Below are 22138 nucleotides of genomic sequence, written 5' to 3' on the forward strand. Positions count from 1 at the left end.
TAATACATAATATAATATAAATATAAATACATAACATAAAATATAACTATAAATATATATAATATATTATAATATAATATAATATAAATATAAATATAATATAATATAATATAATATAATATAATATAATATAATGTAATATAATATAATATAATATAGTATAATATAATATAATATAAATATAAATATAATATAATATAATATAATATAATATAATATAATATAATATAATATAATATAATATAATATAATATAATATAATATAATGTAATATAATATAATATAATATAGTATAATATAATATAATATAAATATAAATATAATATAATATAATATAATATAATATAATATAATATAATATAATATAATATAATATAATATAATATAATATAATATAAATATAAATATAATATAATATACTATAATACAAATATAAAAATATAACATATTATAATATAAAAAAAAATATATTATATTGTATATTATACATATAACATACTTATTTTATGATATACATAACAAAACACATATTTAACATTGTTATAAACACATATAACATTTTTTTTTTTTTTATAAACATATCTACAGTAGATAAAGATAGGTATAGATATATATATATATATAATCGGTTGTTGGATAACGAATAATGGATACAGGGAGAGAAATAAATATAAATTTGTCCCAAGAGAGTATTCGCGACAAATCCATTTATCAACATTCCCCTACCACAATGACCACCACCATCACCATCAACCCCCATCCTACCTTCCTCTTTTGTTCTCTGTCTAACTCAGTTTGGTGGGTCATCTATGTTCTCTTGGATAATAAAAATATTCAATTGTGTGTGTGTGTGTGTGTGTGTGTTTGTAACAGGAAAATACTTAAATATAATAGTAGTAGTAAGTAGAAATAAGAAAAGTACAAAAGTAAAAGACAAACCGCGTTTCTCGAAGCAATAACGTAAAGGTGCATTTTAAAACTACCATGACGCACGCTCACACATATACAAAAACACATACAAATACTCACATATGTATATATATATACATATTCGTAGAATGGAACTCACGACCCAGTTACTTTATCTTCTTCGCTTTTCCGGAAGCCGAGAAAATGAAGTTCGGCTAGTCTGCTTGTCTGTTGTTGTATACTCAAATATATATATATATATATATATATACTAACATATATACATTTATATATACATTTTATATATATTTAGATATGCGTGTATATATATTTATATATATATATGGAGAAATGTATGTATTTATGTATATGTGTATGTGTATTTGAACGCGCGCACTTTAAACGGCGTACGAGCAAGTAACACAATGGCATGCCAGAGCATATTCACCCATCGTAAATAACATTGTATTGTGTTGCGATCGATAGAACTATGCGAGCGTTACGATTCTACCACCCTTCCAAAAACCCTTTTTCTTCTCCACCTACCCAACCCCCTCTTCCCATAGTCCTGATGCTATCACGAAACTCAAAAACGATTTTCTTCTAAGAGTATTCTCTTTTGCTTTTCTCTTTTTACTTTTTTTTATTTTTTTATTTTTTTGATATCCGATTGTTCTATATTTGCGTTTAATATAGGACATCCTGTATATATATTTTTGAGTCTTGTTTTTCTCTCTCTCTCATTCTTTTTTTTCTTTGTTATATTTTTTGTGGTTTTTGTAATTTTTATTTTACTTCTCTCTCTCTCTCTCTCTCTCTCTCTCTCTCTCTCTCCTTTATTTTTATTTTTATTTTTCTCTTTTTTTTTTGTTTTCATTATGGTTAATAAATAAAAAACGGATATATGAATATAGAATTTATAAAATTGGTATTTTAAAGTGCAGATAGATTTGGATATTGTTTTAATTGAGTGAGATTAAATTAGAGTTAATAGAAAGTTATACGAATGGATAGATAGAGTAACATTTCAAATTGACATGTAGATAGTTTTGTGGGGTTTCAAGTTTTAATATCAAAGTGTAAAATTAGAAATAATGTTAGTTTAAGAGAACTACAGATAAATAGAGAATTGTTTTTTTTTTTTTTTTAAGTGATTATTAATATCGTGTATTTATAAATTAAATGAACAATGAATTCGTTGTTTAAAAAAACAAAAATTAAAACTTTCCTTCACAAGCGTTTTATCGTTAAAAGTAAATTTCATTCTTTTCGGTGTCACGTAAGTCACATGGGAAGTGACTTACAAATGAAACTATGTTATTTATTGATTAAATAATTAATAATTTCATATATTTGTAGTATTCCTTCAAAATAAAAAAAAGAAATTAATTCATTTTAAATAAATAAAAAGTTAATTTTTATAATATTAAACAATTTGATTGCAGATCAGTCGTAAGTTACATTGGAAGTGACTTACAAATAAAAATATGTTTTTTAATAATTAAATAATTAATAATTTCATATATTTGTAGTATTCCTTCAAAAAGAAAAAAAAATTCATTTTAAATAAATAAAAAGTTAATTTTTATAATATTAAACAATTTGATTGCAGATCAGTCGTAAGTCACATGGGAAGTGACTTACAAATGAAACTACGTTATTTATTAATTAAATAATTATTAATTTCATATATTTGTAGTATTCCTTCAAAAAGAAAAAAATAAATTAATTAATTTTAAATAAATAAAAAGTTAATTTTTATAATATTAAACAATTTGATTGCAGATCAGTCATAAGTCACATGGGAAGTGACTTACAAATGAAAGTATGTTATTTATTAAATAAATAATTATTAATTTCATATATCTGTAGTATTCCTTCAAAAAGAAAAAAATAAATTAATTCATTTTAAATAAATAAAAAGTTAATTTTTATAATATTAAACAATTTGATTGCAGATCAGTCGTAAGTCACATGGGAAGTGACTTACAAATGAAACTACGTTATTTATTAATTAAATAATAAATAATTTCATATATTTGTAGTATTCCTTCAAAAAGAAAAAAAGAAATTAATTCATTTTAAATAAATAAAAAGTTAATTTTTATAATATTAAACAATTTGATTGCAGATCAGTCGTAAGTCACATGGGAAGTGACTTACAAAAGAAACTACGTTATTTATTAATTAAATAATTATTAATTTCATATATTTGTAGTATTCCTTCAAAAAAAGAATTAAATAAATAAATAATAAGTTCATTCTTATAAACAATTTGAAACAATTTTGTTGCATATATTTATCGAAAAAAAAAAAAAAACTACTGACAACTTTAAAATTAGTTACAATCATCAATATTAAAACTAAAAAAACCTGACGACCCTAATATAAGAAGGGGTTTAAGTATTTTACAGTAATTACAAAATAAATTGTTTGTAATAAAAATATATATTATAATAAAAAAAAAAAAAAATCATAAAAAATATATCGTAATTTTCTCTCACGTGTATTACATTAACATGTGAATATTTCGTTGTTGTAAAAAAAAAAAAAAAAAAAAAAAAAAAAAACAAAAACAAAAAAAAAACCAAGAAAGAAGTAGAATAACGTTTGTGACTGTAATGACATGCATTGTTCGAGAAATTTTCAATGGCAGTGGAGGTATGCGAAGCGTTAAGTGGAGCTCGATTTTCCCAATTTAAATTCTCTGCGAGTAAAAGAGAAGAGAAGAGATGAGAAGAGATGAGAAGAGATGAGATGAGATGAGATGAGAAGAGTAGAAGTGAGGAGAAGTGAGGAGAAGAGAAGAGAAAACTCAACTCGTGTGTAACTCGCACGCTTCTCCAGCTGCCATTCAAAAACTCCCCTACTCACTACTACGACAACTAAGAATGCACTTTCGTGCTTATTGTGAACGAGGAACAGTTTTGTTCACCTTCCTCGTGATCTAGATTTAAGTAAGTGCAATCTTGTAATTAAATGCGTCAAGTATGTCTGTGGGTCTTTTTTTTTTCTTCTTCTTCTTTTCTTCATTTTTTTTTTTCTTCTTCTTCTTCTTAGTCTCAACAACAAGAACAGTAATGAAAACAAATATGTTAGTAGATGAAAAAGTAGAAGAAGAAGAAGAAGAAGAAGAAGAAAATGATCTTATATTAAGTAAATCAAAAAAAAATATATATATATATATATATATATATATATATATATATATATTCTAATTTATTTTATCCATTTTAAATTCATATCATTGTATGGTGTGTAATCTTGTAATTAAATATGTTAAGTATGTTTATGAGTCTTTTATTATGTTCTTTTCTTTATTTTTATTCTTCCTAATTGTTCTAACACAAATGAGGATAAGAATTTTTAATATTATTCATTTAATAATGTTGTAACATTTGTCTTATGTTAACACAAGATTATTTTCCTTTATTATTTTTAACTTCATTAAAATAATAAAATAGAAAAGAGAAAATAACTAGATTAATATTTTATTATACTCGGTGGAATATAAAGTTTCTAAATGAGCTAGCCATTTGTTTTTTTTTTTTTTTTTTGAAAATTTGTAAAAGTTAAACCTACTCATTTTTTCAACTTGTTTATAAAAACCTCTAAACTTGCTTTTTTAATCATCTAAACTTGCAACAAAATTATTATATTATATTATTATATTTTTTTTTTTATTATATAATAATAAAATATAATATATAAATTCCTATAATATAATAGTAATTTTATTACATAATAATTATTATATATAATTATTATTATTTTAAATAAATTATATTATTATATTATATAATTATATAATAATTATTATATAATATTTCATTTTATATCACACAAATTCAGTTAAAATATTTTTTCAATTTTAAACATCACATCGACCAAGTTAACAAAAATCCTAATTTCTTTTTTTTACAAACCACAAAATATTATCAAAAAAAAAAAAAAATTGTATTTAAGAGAAAGACCAATTTGAAAAAAAAAAAAAACACAAAGATAATAGGACAAATATATAATAGTATATTTTTCTAAATAAAAGATTTACTTAAGAAAAGTTCAACGAGTGTAATGGTTGAAACGCTTAAAAGCTCGATATCCCATGGGATGAGTGGGTCGGTGGTGGTGGGATGGGTTAAAGGTTGTGGAGTGAGAGTGAGAGGGAGGGAGGGAGGGGGGGGGGGTTAGGCAAAACTATGCGGCAATAAACTCGACAGCGCATTCTTGGTTTGGGGGTTCTTGACGTTGTACGAGTCCGTAGTTCAACGAGCAGCTTGCCTCCTTTATCTTCTTCTTGTAGGTTGACACGGTAAAGATGAACTCGCTTGTGTTCCATTTGTACTCATCTTTCTCCCTTTCCCTTTTCCCTTTTCCCTTACCCTTTCCCTATCCCTATCCCCCTTTCTCTTGCTCTCTTATTTTGTTCTTCCTTACTTTCTTTATTTTATTTTTCTATTCTTTTCTTTCTTCCCTATCATTATGGAACAACACAAAATTACTTCTTATTTTTTTTTAACTAATTAAATAAAAATTAACATCTAATATATTTATTTTGTTACTAGATTAAATAAATATTTAATTTATTAAATGTTAATTACACACAACATTTTTGTAGTAAAATACATGTAATATATAATGCATGTAGTAATATGTTACTTATATTATATATATACATATATATAATCTTTTATATTAATACTATATTATATTTATATAGTAATAACTTAGTATTACTAAGTTAAGTATAGTAATAACACTTAGTATTGTATTATAATAACATTATATTGTATACTATATAATTATTATAGTAATATGTTATGTATATTATAATTACTATATTACATATAATATAATAATATGTAATGTAATAATATGTACATGTGTGTAGTACATGTAATAATAGGAATTATTACCAGACGAATTTTACTTATATGTGTACAAGAACTATTTTTTGTCTAATTAAATAAATATTTAATATAGTAAATTAATATTATGTGTAATAAAATACATATTATATGTAATATAGTAATATGTAAATGTAGTGTATCTAGTAATACATTTAAATAACTATTTTTTGTCTAATCTAACAAAAATGAACATCTCATACATTTTGTTTTTGTTTTAATTTAATAAAAATAGATATTTAACATAATAAGTAAATATTGTGTGTGTAGTAGTTCATGTATAATAGTAATATACATATATGCATTAGAACAACTTATTTATCCTCTTTCAATGTGATTGGAGAGGGAAGAAGGTTTTCTTTTCTTTTTTCCTCTTGTTTTATCTTTCGTGTCGGAAAAGAGAAAAGAAATGTTTAAAGCGTACTTTGATTCATAGATGGGTTACCTCGTTGCCTAGGCACAGAACGTGACCCTGCATTAAGTGTCCTATAAAATATTGCGCTCATGTAAATATCCCCCCACGTAAAATTCCAACGACAATGTTACCTACCCTCTTATACCACTCTCTACTTTTCCCTATCTTACTTATTCTCTAGTCTACATACTTCCCTTTTCCCTTTTCCCTTTTCCCTTTTTTTTTTTCCACCCTTCGACACTACTTTTGTACAGCAATGATATATTTTTTCATTGGTATTCCACAATTAAGGTTTCTTCTTTTTTTTTTTTTTTAAATTAAACATTAAACTTATCAACGAAAGGAATTAAATCGAGTGTTTATTGTTATTTGTTAAAACATTTGTTGAAAAGGTGTGAAATTTATTGACAATTTAATTATCAGTTTATAAATAAAAGAAAATATATTTTTTTTTTTTTTGATATTCGATTGGCTAGAATCTCATTCTGTGTTAGGATATAAAATGTTGTTTTTTTTTTAAATTAGAAAATATTAGAGTATAATTAAAATAAAATAATAGTATTTTAAGTTGGAAATAGGTGTACACAAATAAAAAAATAATTAAAGTAGTATTTTACATGAAAAATAGGTATACATGAATATAAAAATAATAAAACTAGTATTATAAGTTAGAAATAGGTATACACGAATATAAAAATAATAAAACTAGTATTTTAATTACAAATAGGTATACACAAATAAAAAAATAATTAAAATAGTATTTTAAATTAAAAATAGGTATACATAAATATAAAAATAATAAAACTAGTATTATAAGTTAGAAATAGGTATACACGAATATAAAAATACTAAAACTAGTATTTTAATAACAAATAGGTATACACAAATAAAAAAATAATTAAAATAATATTTTAAATTACAAATAGGTAGACACAAACTAAAAAATAATAAAAATACTATTTTAAGTTAGAGATAGATATACACAAATATTAAAATAATAAAACTAGTATTTTAAATTACAAATAAGTATACATGAATATAAAAATAATAAAACTAGTATTTTAATTACAAATAGGTATACACAAATAAAAAAAAATTAAAATAGTATTTTAAATTAAAAATAGGTATACATAAATATAAAAATAATAAAACTAGTATTTTAAATTAAAAATAGGTATACATGAATATAAAAATAATAAAACTAGTATTATAAGTTAGAAATAGGTATACACGAATATAAAAATAATAAAACTAGTATTTTAATTACAAATAGGTATACACAAATAAAAAAATAATTAAAATAGTATTTTAAATTAAAAATAGGTATACATAAATATAAAAATAATAAAACTAGTATTATAAGTTAGAAACAGGTATACACAAATATAAAAATACTAAAACTAGTATTTTAATAACAAATAGGTATACACAAATAAAAAAATAATTAAAATAATATTTTAAATTACAAATAGGTAGACACAAACTAAAAAATAATAAAAATACTATTTTAAGTTAGAGATATACACAAATATTAAAATAATAAAACTAGTATTTTAAATTACAAATAAGTATACATGAATATAAAAATAATAAAACTAGTATTTTAATTACAAATAGGTATACACAAATAAAAAAAAATTAAAATAGTATTTTAAATTAAAAATAGGTATACATAAATATAAAAATAATAAAACTAGTATTATAAGTTAGAAATAGGTATACATTAAATATAAAAATAATAAAACTAGTATTATAAGCTAGAAATAAGTATACACGAATATAAAAATACTAAAACTAGTATTTTAATTACAAATAGGTATACACAAATAAACAAATAATTAAAATAATATTTTAAATTACAAATAGGTAGACACAAACAAAAAAATAATTAAAATACTATTTTAAGTTAGAAATAGATATACACAAATATTAAAATAATAAAACTAGTATTTTAAGTTACAAATAAGTATACATGAATATAAAAATAATAAAACTAGTATTAAAAGTTAGAAATAGGTATACATTAAATATAAGTAATACTAAGTAGTATTAAATTTAATTGTGAAACATCTGCTATATTCTAAAATAATATTTTTCTTTTTCTTAATACAATAAAATATCCTAATTTGTATTTTATATTAAATTGATTTGATCTAATAAATTTATTCCAAGTAGTCTATACATTTAAATAAGAAATACCGAATAGAATAGAAATAATACGAATAGAAAAATCGAATTTATTTCAAAAATAAAAAAAGTAGAATGAAGAATAGGGGTAAGTAGTTAAAGTAAAGGAATAAAAATCATTCTCATTTCTGTTGTTTTCTTTTTAAGTATAAAAGAAAAGTAAGGTAAAAGTAAGGTAAGGGGTAAAGTAAGGCAGCAACAGTAGCAACAGCACACAGAGGGGAATGATATTCAAGAAGTTAGCGTCTTTTCGCCACGGCTTGGCACGAAGAAAAAAAAAAATAAAAAAAAAAACCCCATACACAGAGCTAGGGACAATTTATATCCAACGTCTGGCCTTGTGTATATTCAAATTTAAGCGGGCTAGCTTTGTACCCCACGACGTTAGCCAGGAACGCGGAAACGCAATGTAATTTTTTTCTACGAGTTTCTACACACAGACAAAAATATTTGTGTATATGCATGGTTGCGTTTCTACGTACGTGTGTATTTTTGTGTATTCGTATAATAGCCTAGGACTCTAAAGCTTTCGAGAATTTAAATTTCTAGATTCATTTCATCTCTTTATCTTTGTCTTTCTTTATTTCTATGAAATTATATTCGTCGTGTGTATATGTGTATGTGTGTATGAGTGAGTGTGTGTTGCGATCTGATCCAACGTTGTACAGAACAGGATTCTAAAATTCTTCACGTAGGAAAAAGAGAATTTTGTTTTGTTCAAATATTAATCATACTCCTTCTACATCTCTCTCTCTCTCTCTCTCTCTTTCTCTCTCTCTTTCTCTTTCTCTTTCTCTTTATTATGAATATTACTTTACATCTGGAAATATGAATATGCGTAGTATGCATGATTTTTTAATAACTGTACAAATTTTAGTACATCTCATACGACCAGGTATACTGTCGTACCATACAATAAACACATATAATATTACATTCGTTTGAATATAAAATTCTTAATTATTATACTCTTAATTAGATATATTTATAAAAGTTTAATATTGCAATAAGGCTCCCAGTTATTTTATCTCTTATAGTTAGGTAATAATCATACAATTTAATTGAATAATAAATATATATCTTATACTATTTAATTGTTAGTATTGCAAAAAGGTTGCGGTTATCTTGTTTTTTTGGTAATAAAATAAAATTTACAAATTCTAATTTAATAATAATTATATGTTATATATTTATAATAATTATAATAAATATCTTCTTCTTCTTGTTATTTTATTGTTCTTATCTTTGAAGAAGATAATAAATATATAAGATAAAATATTACTAAAATTACATTCATTTGAATATATAAAAAATTCCTAATTATTATATTCCTAATAAAATATATTTTATAAATATTAATATTGCATAAGGTTGCTGTTATTTTGTTTTGTTTTACCACTACATCACTGCATTTCATTTTTTCAAATCACACCTATTCTAAAGAAGTTTTCACTTCAAAAATATGAACCATCCATATCTCGTGTACCACCATAACACGTTACGTGCCAAGCCCTAGTTACCTACCCACTTGATTTTCAGTGTATTAAACAAATATGTCGTAAGTAAACTCCAGGTGGTACACGTGATAAAAGGAACAGTTTAAATTAAAACAAATCGTATGAAGATAATGAAACAAATGAATACATGATAACATATTTTTTTAAATGATATTTTTCAGTGACAGGGCTAGAGCCAGACTTCAGTTTCCCGCTGCAAAACGTAACGATTCCGCAGGGTCGAGACGCTACCTTCACTTGCGTGGTTAACAACCTAGGTGGATACCGGGTGAGTCCTTCCTCCTCCACGAGCGGAGATCACTCTGGCGGCGCCAAGGCCCGGGTAACTATTTAACCTTTAACCTGTGTCCGCCTATAATGGACCTAAATACCTTATATCTCTCTACTACTACTATCTCCTACTATCTTACTATCACTTTAACCAATCACCCACTATTACTATCTCATCATCATCATCATCATCATTATCATTATCATCATTATCATCATCATTAAATACCAATCATAACTATAATACTATCATTGCATAAAATATCAAATTTGCAATAAACTAATCATTTATACAACTACCATCTCATTAGGCTAATCAAATTATTTTTTGTGAATATTTTTAAATATTATATATAATAATAAATGTAACCCTGATAATATTACAGTATTTAATAATAAATAAATAAAATTATTAAAATAGATTTGAATTATTATGGTTAGCCTAATAATATCATTTAAAAAAAGGTGTTTGAAAGCAAAAACTTACCCCCAATGTTAATCTAGTAAAATTATATATTATATATATATAAGTTAATTATATAAAATATATAATATATTAATATTTAAAATTATATATAACATATATACTATTCTTTCAAACACCTTCTCATTCATCAATTACTAACACTACTACTCTTATTACTCTTATTCTCTCACTAGAGCACAGTAATCAGCACTACTTACTATTAACTAATTTATCACTAGTACAGTAAACTGCACCTATTTACTATATAACTATTATCACTAGCACAGTATAACCAGCACTTACTATTACTATTACTACTACTACTACTACTACTACTACTACTACTATTGTCGTCACTAGCAAGCACTATCACTATTATTACTTAACCAAACCACCACCACCACCACCACCACCACCACCACTACTACCACTACTACTACCACCATATCACCCCACTACAACCACCACCACCACCACCACTACCACCATCACCACTACCATCACACGCGCGTGCCTGCACCTCTCACAGCATTGCATTTAACTGCACTACCGCCCGGCTATGAAAAAGAAAACCACAGCAGCAGCCGCCAGCAGCATCACCGGCAGCCACCTCTGTGTACGACGTCCCCGTTCCACCCCGTTCCACCCCATTCCACCCCCTCACCCTATTCTATCTCTATCTCTATCTCTATCTCTATTTCTATCTCTCTATTTCCAGAGACCACCATACCACACCACTTTGACCTCATCCCTGATCCTTCGAACTCTCCATTTACGGCGACCAAACTCTGGCGCGATCACAAATTAAACTTTCCAACTCGTTACGCTCTTTTCCAAACCCCCTCCCCTCCCCTACAACCCTTCCTTCCCACCTGCCCTACTTCACCCTCCCGCCCTTTTTCTATTTTCTTCTTTGTGTCTTTTTTTTTGTTTTTGTTTTTGTTTTTGTTTTTTTATTTTATTTCATTCAAAGAATTTTCTTCTTTTCTTTTTTTTTTTAACCCATTTCTTTTTACTCTTTGTAGAAAAAAAGTTTTTGATGAAATAATACTATTTGCCCTATCGTTCGTTTCTCCCTACGCTTCTGGGGGGGTTTTGTTTTCTTTTTTGCTTTTTTTAATTTGTCTCAACTATAACGTGAAATAAAATTGTTGTAGTAGATACAAAATGTATTATATTTAATATGTTTTATATAAATATTTTATATATATTAAATGAGGGTTGAAGATTTAAGGGTAATTTCAATTGCACTCGTAGAAAAATATAAATTTGAAATAATAATAATTTATAATAAATAATTAATAATTTAATAATAAAGTTTAAAATATGAATTTTCTTTAGTTATTTATTATTTAAATTATTCAAATGATATTTTGTTAAATATATTGTACTACGTTATTTTTTAATTTCAATTCCACTCGTTGAAAAATATAAATTTTAAATAATAATAATTTATAATAAATAATTAATAATTTAATAATAAAGTTTAAAATATGAATTTTCTTGAGTTAATTATTATTTAAATTATTCAAATGATATTTTGTTAAATATATTGTACTACGTTATTTTTTAATTTCAATTCCACTCGTTGGGAAATATAAATTTGAAATAATAATAATTTATAATAAATGATTACTAATTTAATAATAAAGTTTAAAATATGAATTTTCTTGAGTTAATTATTATTTAAATTATTCAAATGATATTTTGTTAAATATATTGTACTACGTTATTTTTTAATTTCAATTCCACTCATTGAAAAATATAAATTTGAAATAATAATAATTTTTAATAAATAATAAATAATTTAATAATAAAATTTATTATACAAATTTTCTTTAGTTATTTATTAGGTTAATTATTCAAATAATATTGTTAAATATATTGTAGTACGTTATTTTTTGTTTGTATCTTAAACTAATCCTTATTAAATGTTACCCAACAAATAATAAAATTTGAACCCAATTTTTGTTACCCAACGAAATAAAAATTTGTCATTTTTCATATTATTATTTTTTCTTTCATTCACTCATATTCAATTCATATTTAATATAATATTTTTTTTACTCATTATACATTATATTTATATAATTATTTAAGATATATATTCAAAACTAATATGAAATTAATAGATAAATATATTTTTAATTGGTTTTACGAGTTCTTGTTAAATTAAAAATAGAAAAACAAATTTGATCTTGATAAAACCCATATTATTTGATTTCGATATAAAAGTACTCCAAAAAAAAAAAAAAAAACATTTTGAAAATAGTTAAATGTAGTAAGTTGAAAGTGTTAATCCCGTGTATCTACCCCAATCGTTCGTTTTCTTTTAAGATACGTTTTAATCGAGAGAACTAGTATAGAAAATCAAGGACTTTCTTTCGTTAAATTGTCTTTTACCCCTCTTTACCCCTCACCCTCTTTTATCCCTCATTCCATTTCGAATAAAACCAAACCAAACTCTTTTTCTTCTTCTTCTTCTTCTTTTTCTTCTTTCGTTTTTCTTTTTCTATCTGTGTGCTACTTGAACAGACCCTTTTTCTCCTCCTCTTCCTCCTCCTCCTCCTCCTCCTCCTATTCCCTTCGTGAATATATTTAATGGAAGTACAAGTCTAGCATATTGATGAGTTTAGATTGTAAAGTAGGAAGTATAACGTGGCGGATACACCTCGACCAAAAACGAAACAGCCCGAAAGCGAATATAAAATGTTTATAACGATGAATTACATTTTTAAACAAACACTTTTTACCCTTCATTTACCTTAAATATAATTCTGAAGTATACATATATAGAAAAGTGTAAATATTAATTAAATAATGTCATCAATTAGATCGATACTTTAAATTATTTCAATCATTTCTTTTAAATTAATAAATGTTTAACATAAAATGTTTCAAAAACGATGAATGATATTTTTCAATGAACACTTCTTACCCTTAATTTACCTTAAATACAGTTCTCACTTATACATACAAAGAAAAGATTGAACAAATCATTTGTAAACATTCATTAAATAGTATCATCATTAATATCGATCCTTTAAATTATTTCAATTATTTCTTAAATTAATAAATGTTTAACATAAAATGTTTCAAATGATAAATTACATTTTTTACCTTTAATTTACCTTAAATACAGTTCTCATTTATACATATAAAGAAAAGATTGAACAAATCATTTGTAAAAATTCATTAAATAATATCATCATTTATATCGATACTTTAAATTATTTCAATTATTTCTTAAATTAACAAATGTTTAACATAAAATGTTTCAAACGATGAATTACATTTTTTACCTTTAATTTACCTTAAATACAGTTCTCACTTATACATATAAAGAAAAGATTGAACAAATCATTTGTAAAAATTCATTAAATAATATCGTCATTAATATCGATCCTTCAAATTATTTTATTCGTCAAATTTATCAAATATTATTTTTTCTTTTTATACACTCAAATTATTTTAATAAGTTCTTGAACGATTTTAATACGTTTATAAAAATTATTACTAACGCGACAAAAAAATAATACAGGATTATGTTTCACTTTAAATCCCTAACAAAAAATATTTTATTTATAATTTATACTTCACGCACGTATAATTTGTATAATTCCATTACGTATATTAATATAATTCACACATAATAATAATAATAATAAAATAATCTCTGTAAAATAATTTATCCAAGAAAAAAAAATCTTCCCAACCGGTTCGATTGAATAAACAAAATTATAATTTAATCAAATAGGAAAATAATTTGTTTTTCAAAAATCGAACCAACCAACCAACGTAACAAAAAAAAACTCTTTATCTTTTAGAAGCTTAACAAAAATAATAATAAAAAAACTTTATCCTTATATTAAAATATATAAAAATAATTTTGTTCGTAGTTACTTTGTTGTTTAATTTAAAAAATCAATTATATATATATATTGTATATATATTATATAGAATATATATTATATCTAATATATATTATTTGTTATATTATATATATATAATATACAAAAGTAATTTTACCTTATAAAAAAATGTTACAAGTTAAAAAATATTTTTGTTCGTAGTTACTTTGTTGATTAATTTAAAAAATCAATGATATATATATATATATATATATATATATATGTATTACTTTTTTCTTCTCATTTTATTTCGTTTCAAACTTTATTTGTATGTTTTTCAAATTCACAAATTTCCATCGCAATATATTCTTTTCTTTTCTTCTTTTTTTATAGTATGTTTTTTTTTTTTACGAAATATATTTTTTGTATCCACCATAACAGAGAAGATATTTCGACGAGCGGCTAGAAAACGTGGATAGGTAATTCTCGAGAGCATTTGATTTTAATCAAACTCGTTCTGTACACACACACACACACACACACACACACACACATACATATATGTACATAGATAGATAGAGATAGTGAGAAGGGGATAGACACAATGTTAAAGTTTATAACTTGTAGTAAAAGCGATTACTTCCGGTAACGCGTTCTCATGCTTAAACTTTCTATCTCTCAACTATTACGATATAGATACAATTCTTCGCTCGAAGTCACACTAGTTAACGACACCCCTTATAATATCCCCTCTCCTCAAACTCCCTTTTACTCCAACATACCCCCTTTTATCTTCCTTTACTTGATAATGAGATTGAATTGATTAAAACACTATCATTTAAAGGGTTACTTCGATTATTCTAACTAACAAATTTTCTTCTTCAATTTCGAATACATTCAATTAACTTCTAATTATTCTTATTATTTTATTACTATCGTTTATTATAATACTTTTAATTATTAAATACTTTTTACACTCACTGTATATATATATAATATATAATGTTATCTTTGTAAGTAGTTTATCAAAAAATTTCCGAAATAAAAGTGAAAGATTGAATAAACTAATAATAAATAATTTAAATTTAATAAAAATATATGAAAATTCAAATAATATTATTTACAATTATATATAGAAATAATTTAATTGAATTGAAAAATAATTTTCTAAAAATCGATGCAACATGTATAGAATAAACCTGGTTGTTCTTATACATTATAAATAAATTATTATAGATAATATTATATAATAATATTTAATATATATATATATATATATATATATATATATATATATATATATATATATATATATATATATATCTTATATAAATAATACTATAAAATTATATTTATAAATACTTTATTTAAATATGAAAATAATTTTTCCAAAATTGAAGCAACGAGTATAAAAAAACCTGGTTGTTCTTATACCTTGTAAATAATATTATAATAATATATAATAAACACATTATATAAATAATATTATAGATAATATTGTATAATAATATGTAATATATATATCTTATATAAATAATACTATAAAATTATATTTATAAATAATTTAATTAAATACGAAAATAATTTTTCAAAATTTGAAGCAACGAGTATAAAAAAACCTGGTTGTTCTTATACCTTATAAATAATACTATAATAATATATAATATATACATTATATAAATAATATTATAAATAGTATTGTATAATAATATATAATATATATCTTATAAATAATACTATAAAATTATATTTATAAATAATTTAATTAAATACGAAAATAATTTTTCCAAAATTGAAGCAACGAGTATAAAAAAACCTGATTGTTCTTATACCTTGTAAATAATATTATAATAATATATAATAAACACATTATATAAATAATATTATAGATAATATTATATAATAATATGTATATAATATATACCTTGTATAAATAATATTCTCTAATATAAACATTAACTTAAAATTAAAATATAATAAATTTAAATATAAAATTAAAAATAATATTTATATTCTATATTTTTTTTATAATTATAATTACATATCAAATAACAAGATATATATTTCGTTTTTTTTTTTTTTTTTATGGTAAAAATACATAGGATTATTTTCTTCGCGGTTTCTGTTAAACTTTCTTTTCCTTTTCTTTTCTTTTTCTTTTCTTCTTTCTTTTTCTTTTGTATCTTTTCTTTATTTTCTTTTTTTTTTTCATAATTATTCGTGGGCAAATAATAATTAGGCTAATTGAGCGAATCGATTTTCGATTGTCCGGTTGATTGCTCAATTAATTAATAAATTTATTATTATTATTATATCGGGCATTTAATAATAATAAAAATAATAATATTATTATTATTATAAGGTCAGAGAAAAAAATAATAATAATAATAAATGTGTCCAAGATAATATTATCGTAAAAATTATGCCCATAGTTGAAAATAAGTGAACGAATGTGTATGTGTGTGTGTGTGTACTCTTGTAACGTATAGAGGACGCGTGGGAAATAAAAAGAAAGAAACTAATTAAAAGCTTGAACATATACATATACATATAAATATATATATATATACACGGCCTTAAAAAAGCTTGTTAGCGTTAAAAATGTTCCACCGTTAATAAGCATAATTGCTTCGCTGGACGACGATCGCAAGAGGGTTTGCTACTTTTTCTATATATATATATATATATATATATATATATATATATATATATATATATATATGTATATGTTATGATAGTACTTGCTGCCGCTCGCCATTGAGGGAAGGGGCATGATGATTCAGTAATTTTTTTTAACGAGTTGGATGTATATTTATTTTTACATAAAAAAAAAAACGAAACAAGTATTCCAAATTATCGACTGACTAACCTTAGTAACTTTATTATATTTTATTTTGTTTAAATATTTCATGTATGATTCCTTTTTTTATTTTTTTTTTTAATCGTTTTTCTTTCCTTTTATTTTTATTTTTTATTTTTTATTATTTATTTTACATATGTACTTTATATGTATTTATTTTTATTATTACTTTTTTTTCTTTTCTTTTGTATTTAAAGGGGTATTCTGGTTTAAAAATTGGAAAAAATCGATTTTTTTTTTCATATTTTTAAAGCTTAACCTTTTAAGAATATTTACCTTAAGTACCTTTAATTAAGTACCTTTAGTAAAGTTACCTTAAGGGGTTATATACAGTTAGAATTTTCAAAAAATCGATTTTTTTTTAATTTTATTTTCTTAATGTACATATATTTAAGAATACACACAGAAAATTTCATATCGTTCCGGTGAATATTTTCAAAGTTACAAGCTAATTTGAAAAAGCGTTTCAGAGTAAATGCAAAGTGCATTCCAAACTTTAAACGCGTTTTTCTCAAAATGGTGTTATCAAAGTCGGTGACCAACATTACTCGAAAACGGCTAAACCGATTAGTCTCAAATTTTAACACGACCTTCTTAAATATATTTTTTAGTAATTAATCGAAGATTTTTTTCTCTCCAATAGATATTTTTTTTTTTTTTATAAACAATTTAAGGCCGAAATTTCGGTGAAGAATCGATTTTTTTTTTGAGAAACCGCCATTTTGTCAAAAAATTTTATTTTGCTTATTCCTTCGATTAATTACTAGATTTAACATTATTTTAACGAAATCTGTTTGGTTTTTTAATTTCAAATGATACAGTTCCGAGATATAGTGGTCACCGCAAAACGTCTTTTTTGAGAGGAGCTCCTGGAGATCAGCTGTAGCTCTTTTTCAAATAAATATTTTTACTAGTACTAAGTCTTAAAATACAGTTAAAAGATACCATAATATGTGTATAAATTTTTGGATCAATAAATTTAAAAGGTTTCTCAGAAAAAATTCTGGAAAATTCACTTTTTTTCGGCCGTCTAACTGTATATAACCCCTTAAGTACCTACCCTTAAGAAGATTTTTCAAAATTCAAATTATTTTCGGAGATATAGGTGTTTTAGTGACGCGGCTTCCTATATCCTACTTTTATTATGCGAAACTTTGAACGCGTTTTTCTCGAAACTGTTTTTTTTTTTGTCACGGTTGCAATGATATCTCAAGTTCTACTTAACCGATTTATTTGAAATTTGGTGAGAGTCTTCTCTATGCATTTCTCTATCGTACTAATCAAACCTCTTACAACAATTTTCAATTTCTACTATTTTGAAAAAATTCGGAACAGTTAAAAAAAGTGGTAAAAATAATGTATCTTTTTTTTCAGACAGCCGTAATTTAGTGAAAGAAAAATTTTGTTCAATTCTTTTAGTTCGAACGATAGCGGCATTATTCTTAATTAATAATCTTGTTTATTTTTTTATTTCGGATTATTAGAAGAGCTGCAATCGTGACAACCGTCGAGCACCAATTTTTTGAGACCCCCCACTTCATCAGCCTATATCTTTTTCAATTTTGAATTTTTTCACTATTTTCTTTTTCTTTTCATGTATTCTTGAAATATTAATAAATATCTTGTAACATTATAGATAGTGAAAATATTATTCGTCTTTTTGTTATTGCACTTGACAAAGTACCTAAAATCCATGCTTCTAGACCAGAATACCCCCTTAAATCTTTTCACTTTTTTTTTTTTATTACTACAACTTTTATTTTTTTTTTTTTTTTTTTTTTTTTTTTTTTTTTTTTAGTAACGCATCGATGCAAATTATTTTCATAAAAATTATCTCGATAATATTAATTATTTTTGTTTAACAATATTAATAGAATTATACAAGATATTATATATATATATAGTGTATATTTTTAATAATTATATTACACATCATATAAAACAAAATATATTTCGTTTTTCTTTTTTTTTTCTAGAAGATTTAGAAATTATAGAACATTTTTTTTCTCTCTTCCATTTAATGATAGAAAATTATTTCTATTAACAAAAGAATATTATTTATATTAACAATTTATATTAACAAAATTCGTGTGTGTCACAATATCAACTTACATATTTTACTAATAATAAATCCGGATATTCAAAATCCTACTAACATAAGTAAAACTTATAGAAATATTTTTAGTGTTTAAAAAAAAATATAATAAATATATATATTATTTAAATTAACAAAATTCGTGTGTGTCACAATATCAACATACATATTTTAGTAATAATAAATCCGGATATTCAAAATCCTACTAACATAAGTAAAACTTATAGAAATATTTTTAGTGTTTAAAAAAAAAATATAATAAATATATATATATATATTATTTAAATTAACAAAATTCGTGTGTGTCACAATATCAACATACATATTTTACTAATAATAAATCCGGATATTCAAAATCCTACTAACATATGTAAAACTTATAGAAATATTTTTAGTGTTTAAAAAAAAAATATAATAAATATATATATATATATTATTTAAATTAACAAAATTCGTGTGTGTCACAATATCAACATACATATTTTAGTAATAATAAATCCGGATATTCAAAATCCTACTAACATAAGTAAAACTTATAGAAATATTTTTAGTGTTTAAAAAAAAAATATAATAAAATATATATATATATATATATATATATATATATATATATATATATATATTATTTAAATTAACAAAATTCGTGTGTGTCACAATATCAACTTACAAATTTGACATATGAAAAATCCCATATGAAAAATTCTACTTGAAATAAATAAAACTTATCGAAGTATTTCTACTTGAAAAATTTATTCGTGAAATATCTGAAAGATTTTTTTTTTTTTAATTTTTTTTTTCTGAAAAGATAGTGACGCGTGTTGAATATTCGTGCGTTAGGGGACTAGTTATTCACTAAAGTATTACTTATATATATATATATATATATATATATATATATATATATATATACTTAGTTACGTACATAAGCAAATCTTGAGTAAGAAAAGTCAGAGTAAAGTTAAATAAGACGTTAAAGTTCCCGTTCTCCCATGGGACTAGTTGAAGATAATAAACATACGTTTTACAGTTCGGCAGGAACTATCCTCCCGTTATAAAGTTTCGAGTTTCTATCGACATGGACATTTGAGAATGTATTTGAGAACTATTCGTCTATTTGATCGTTCTATTTTCAGGTTAACATATATATATATATATATATACATATAGAGGAAAACTTTTTTATAACCCCATAGATAATTTGTATTTATTGAAATATCAATCTCATTTTAAATACATGACATATAATATAATATATAAATATATACACACATATCTATAGATTTACTAAAATATTTTTATTATAATATAATATAATGTATATAATTATATAATAAGCTTTCTGGCTTTTTCCAGCTTTGACGCTTACTATAGTAAAACGGTGGATGGAGGTGTGATCCCGCCCTGTAGTTCGTAGTCATCGTAACAACCTTAAATATCAAAATTATACTACTTATTAAATGCATCAAAATATTATATATATATATATTATAAATATTACATTACTATAAAATATTTTATAATATTAATTTAAATTTATAATATTAATATTATTAATATAATATTATTAATTTATATTAAATTTTATTATATATCTTATTTTTTTATTATATATATATATATAATATTATATTTTATAATATAAATATTTTATTTATTATATAATTATATATAAAATATAATTAATATTATATTTTATAATATAAATATTTTATTTATATTAATAAAATTATAAATATATATATATATATATATATATATATTATAAATATTACATTACTATAAAATATTTTATAATATTAATTTAAATTTATAATATTAATATTATTAATATAATATTATTAATTTATATTAAATTTTATTATATATCTTTATTTTTATTATATATTTAATATTATATTTTATAATATAAATATTTTATTTATATTAATAAAATTATAAATATATATATTATAAATATTACAGTATAATAAAATATTTTATAATATTAACTTATTATATAGAATATTAATTTAAAATTAATTATTTTATTTTATTTTATTATTTTAAATTAATTGTTTTATTTTATTTTATTATTATATTTTAAATTAATTGTTTTATTTTATTTAATTATTATATTTTAAATTAATTACTTTATTTTATTTTATTATTATATTTTAAATTAATTATTTTATTTTATTTTATTAATTTAAAATTATTATTCCCATTTTTTATGGGTTTCCCTATTAGTCGCCTCTTACGACAAGCAGGGATTACTGAGGGGGTATTCTTCCCCGCCACCCTCACGGGGAAAAATTATTATTAATAATATTATATTTCTTATTATAATTTTAATTTATTATAATTACATTTTTATATTAATCTTACATTATATATTATAAAATATTTTATAATATAAATAATATATATATATTTATTTCGTCTCAATCAAAACTATAAACACATAGTATAAAAGTAGTAACAATATGTAGAATACTAACCACCCTTACCCTTTACCCCCTCTATTTACAATATCAATTCCAAATCGATATACTTTCGATAGTGTACAGTTAAGAAAAAATATTTTCCTAATCACTACAATAGGTTTAATTCATTTTTTAATCATATCAACGTGTAGAATATTGTTTATACTTGTAAACAATTCTTGTTTCACGTTTATATGAT

The 22138-nt window shown here is 22.5% G+C and overlaps 1 protein-coding gene across 3 annotated transcripts in view; it reads left to right on the plus strand.

Annotated features, from left to right (window-relative positions):
* Window positions 1-22138, plus strand: part of LOC107070562 (lachesin) — a 180661-nt gene that overhangs the window by 126447 nt on the left and 32076 nt on the right. For 2 of the 3 annotated variants that reach the window (XM_089178478.1, XM_089178480.1), the window contains exon 3: window positions 10097-10257. In XM_089178478.1, coding sequence (XP_089034604.1) covers window positions 10097-10257 — 161 coding nt within the window. The remainder of the gene's footprint in view (window positions 1-10096; window positions 10258-22138) is intronic. The other variant, XM_089178481.1, reaches the window with a different exon arrangement.

Source organism: Polistes dominula, unplaced genomic scaffold (genome assembly GCF_049000335.1).
Source record: "Polistes dominula isolate Pdom_NZ unplaced genomic scaffold, Pdom_raw_medaka contig_11, whole genome shotgun sequence".
NCBI classification, from domain to species: Eukaryota; Metazoa; Arthropoda; class Insecta; order Hymenoptera; family Vespidae; genus Polistes; species Polistes dominula.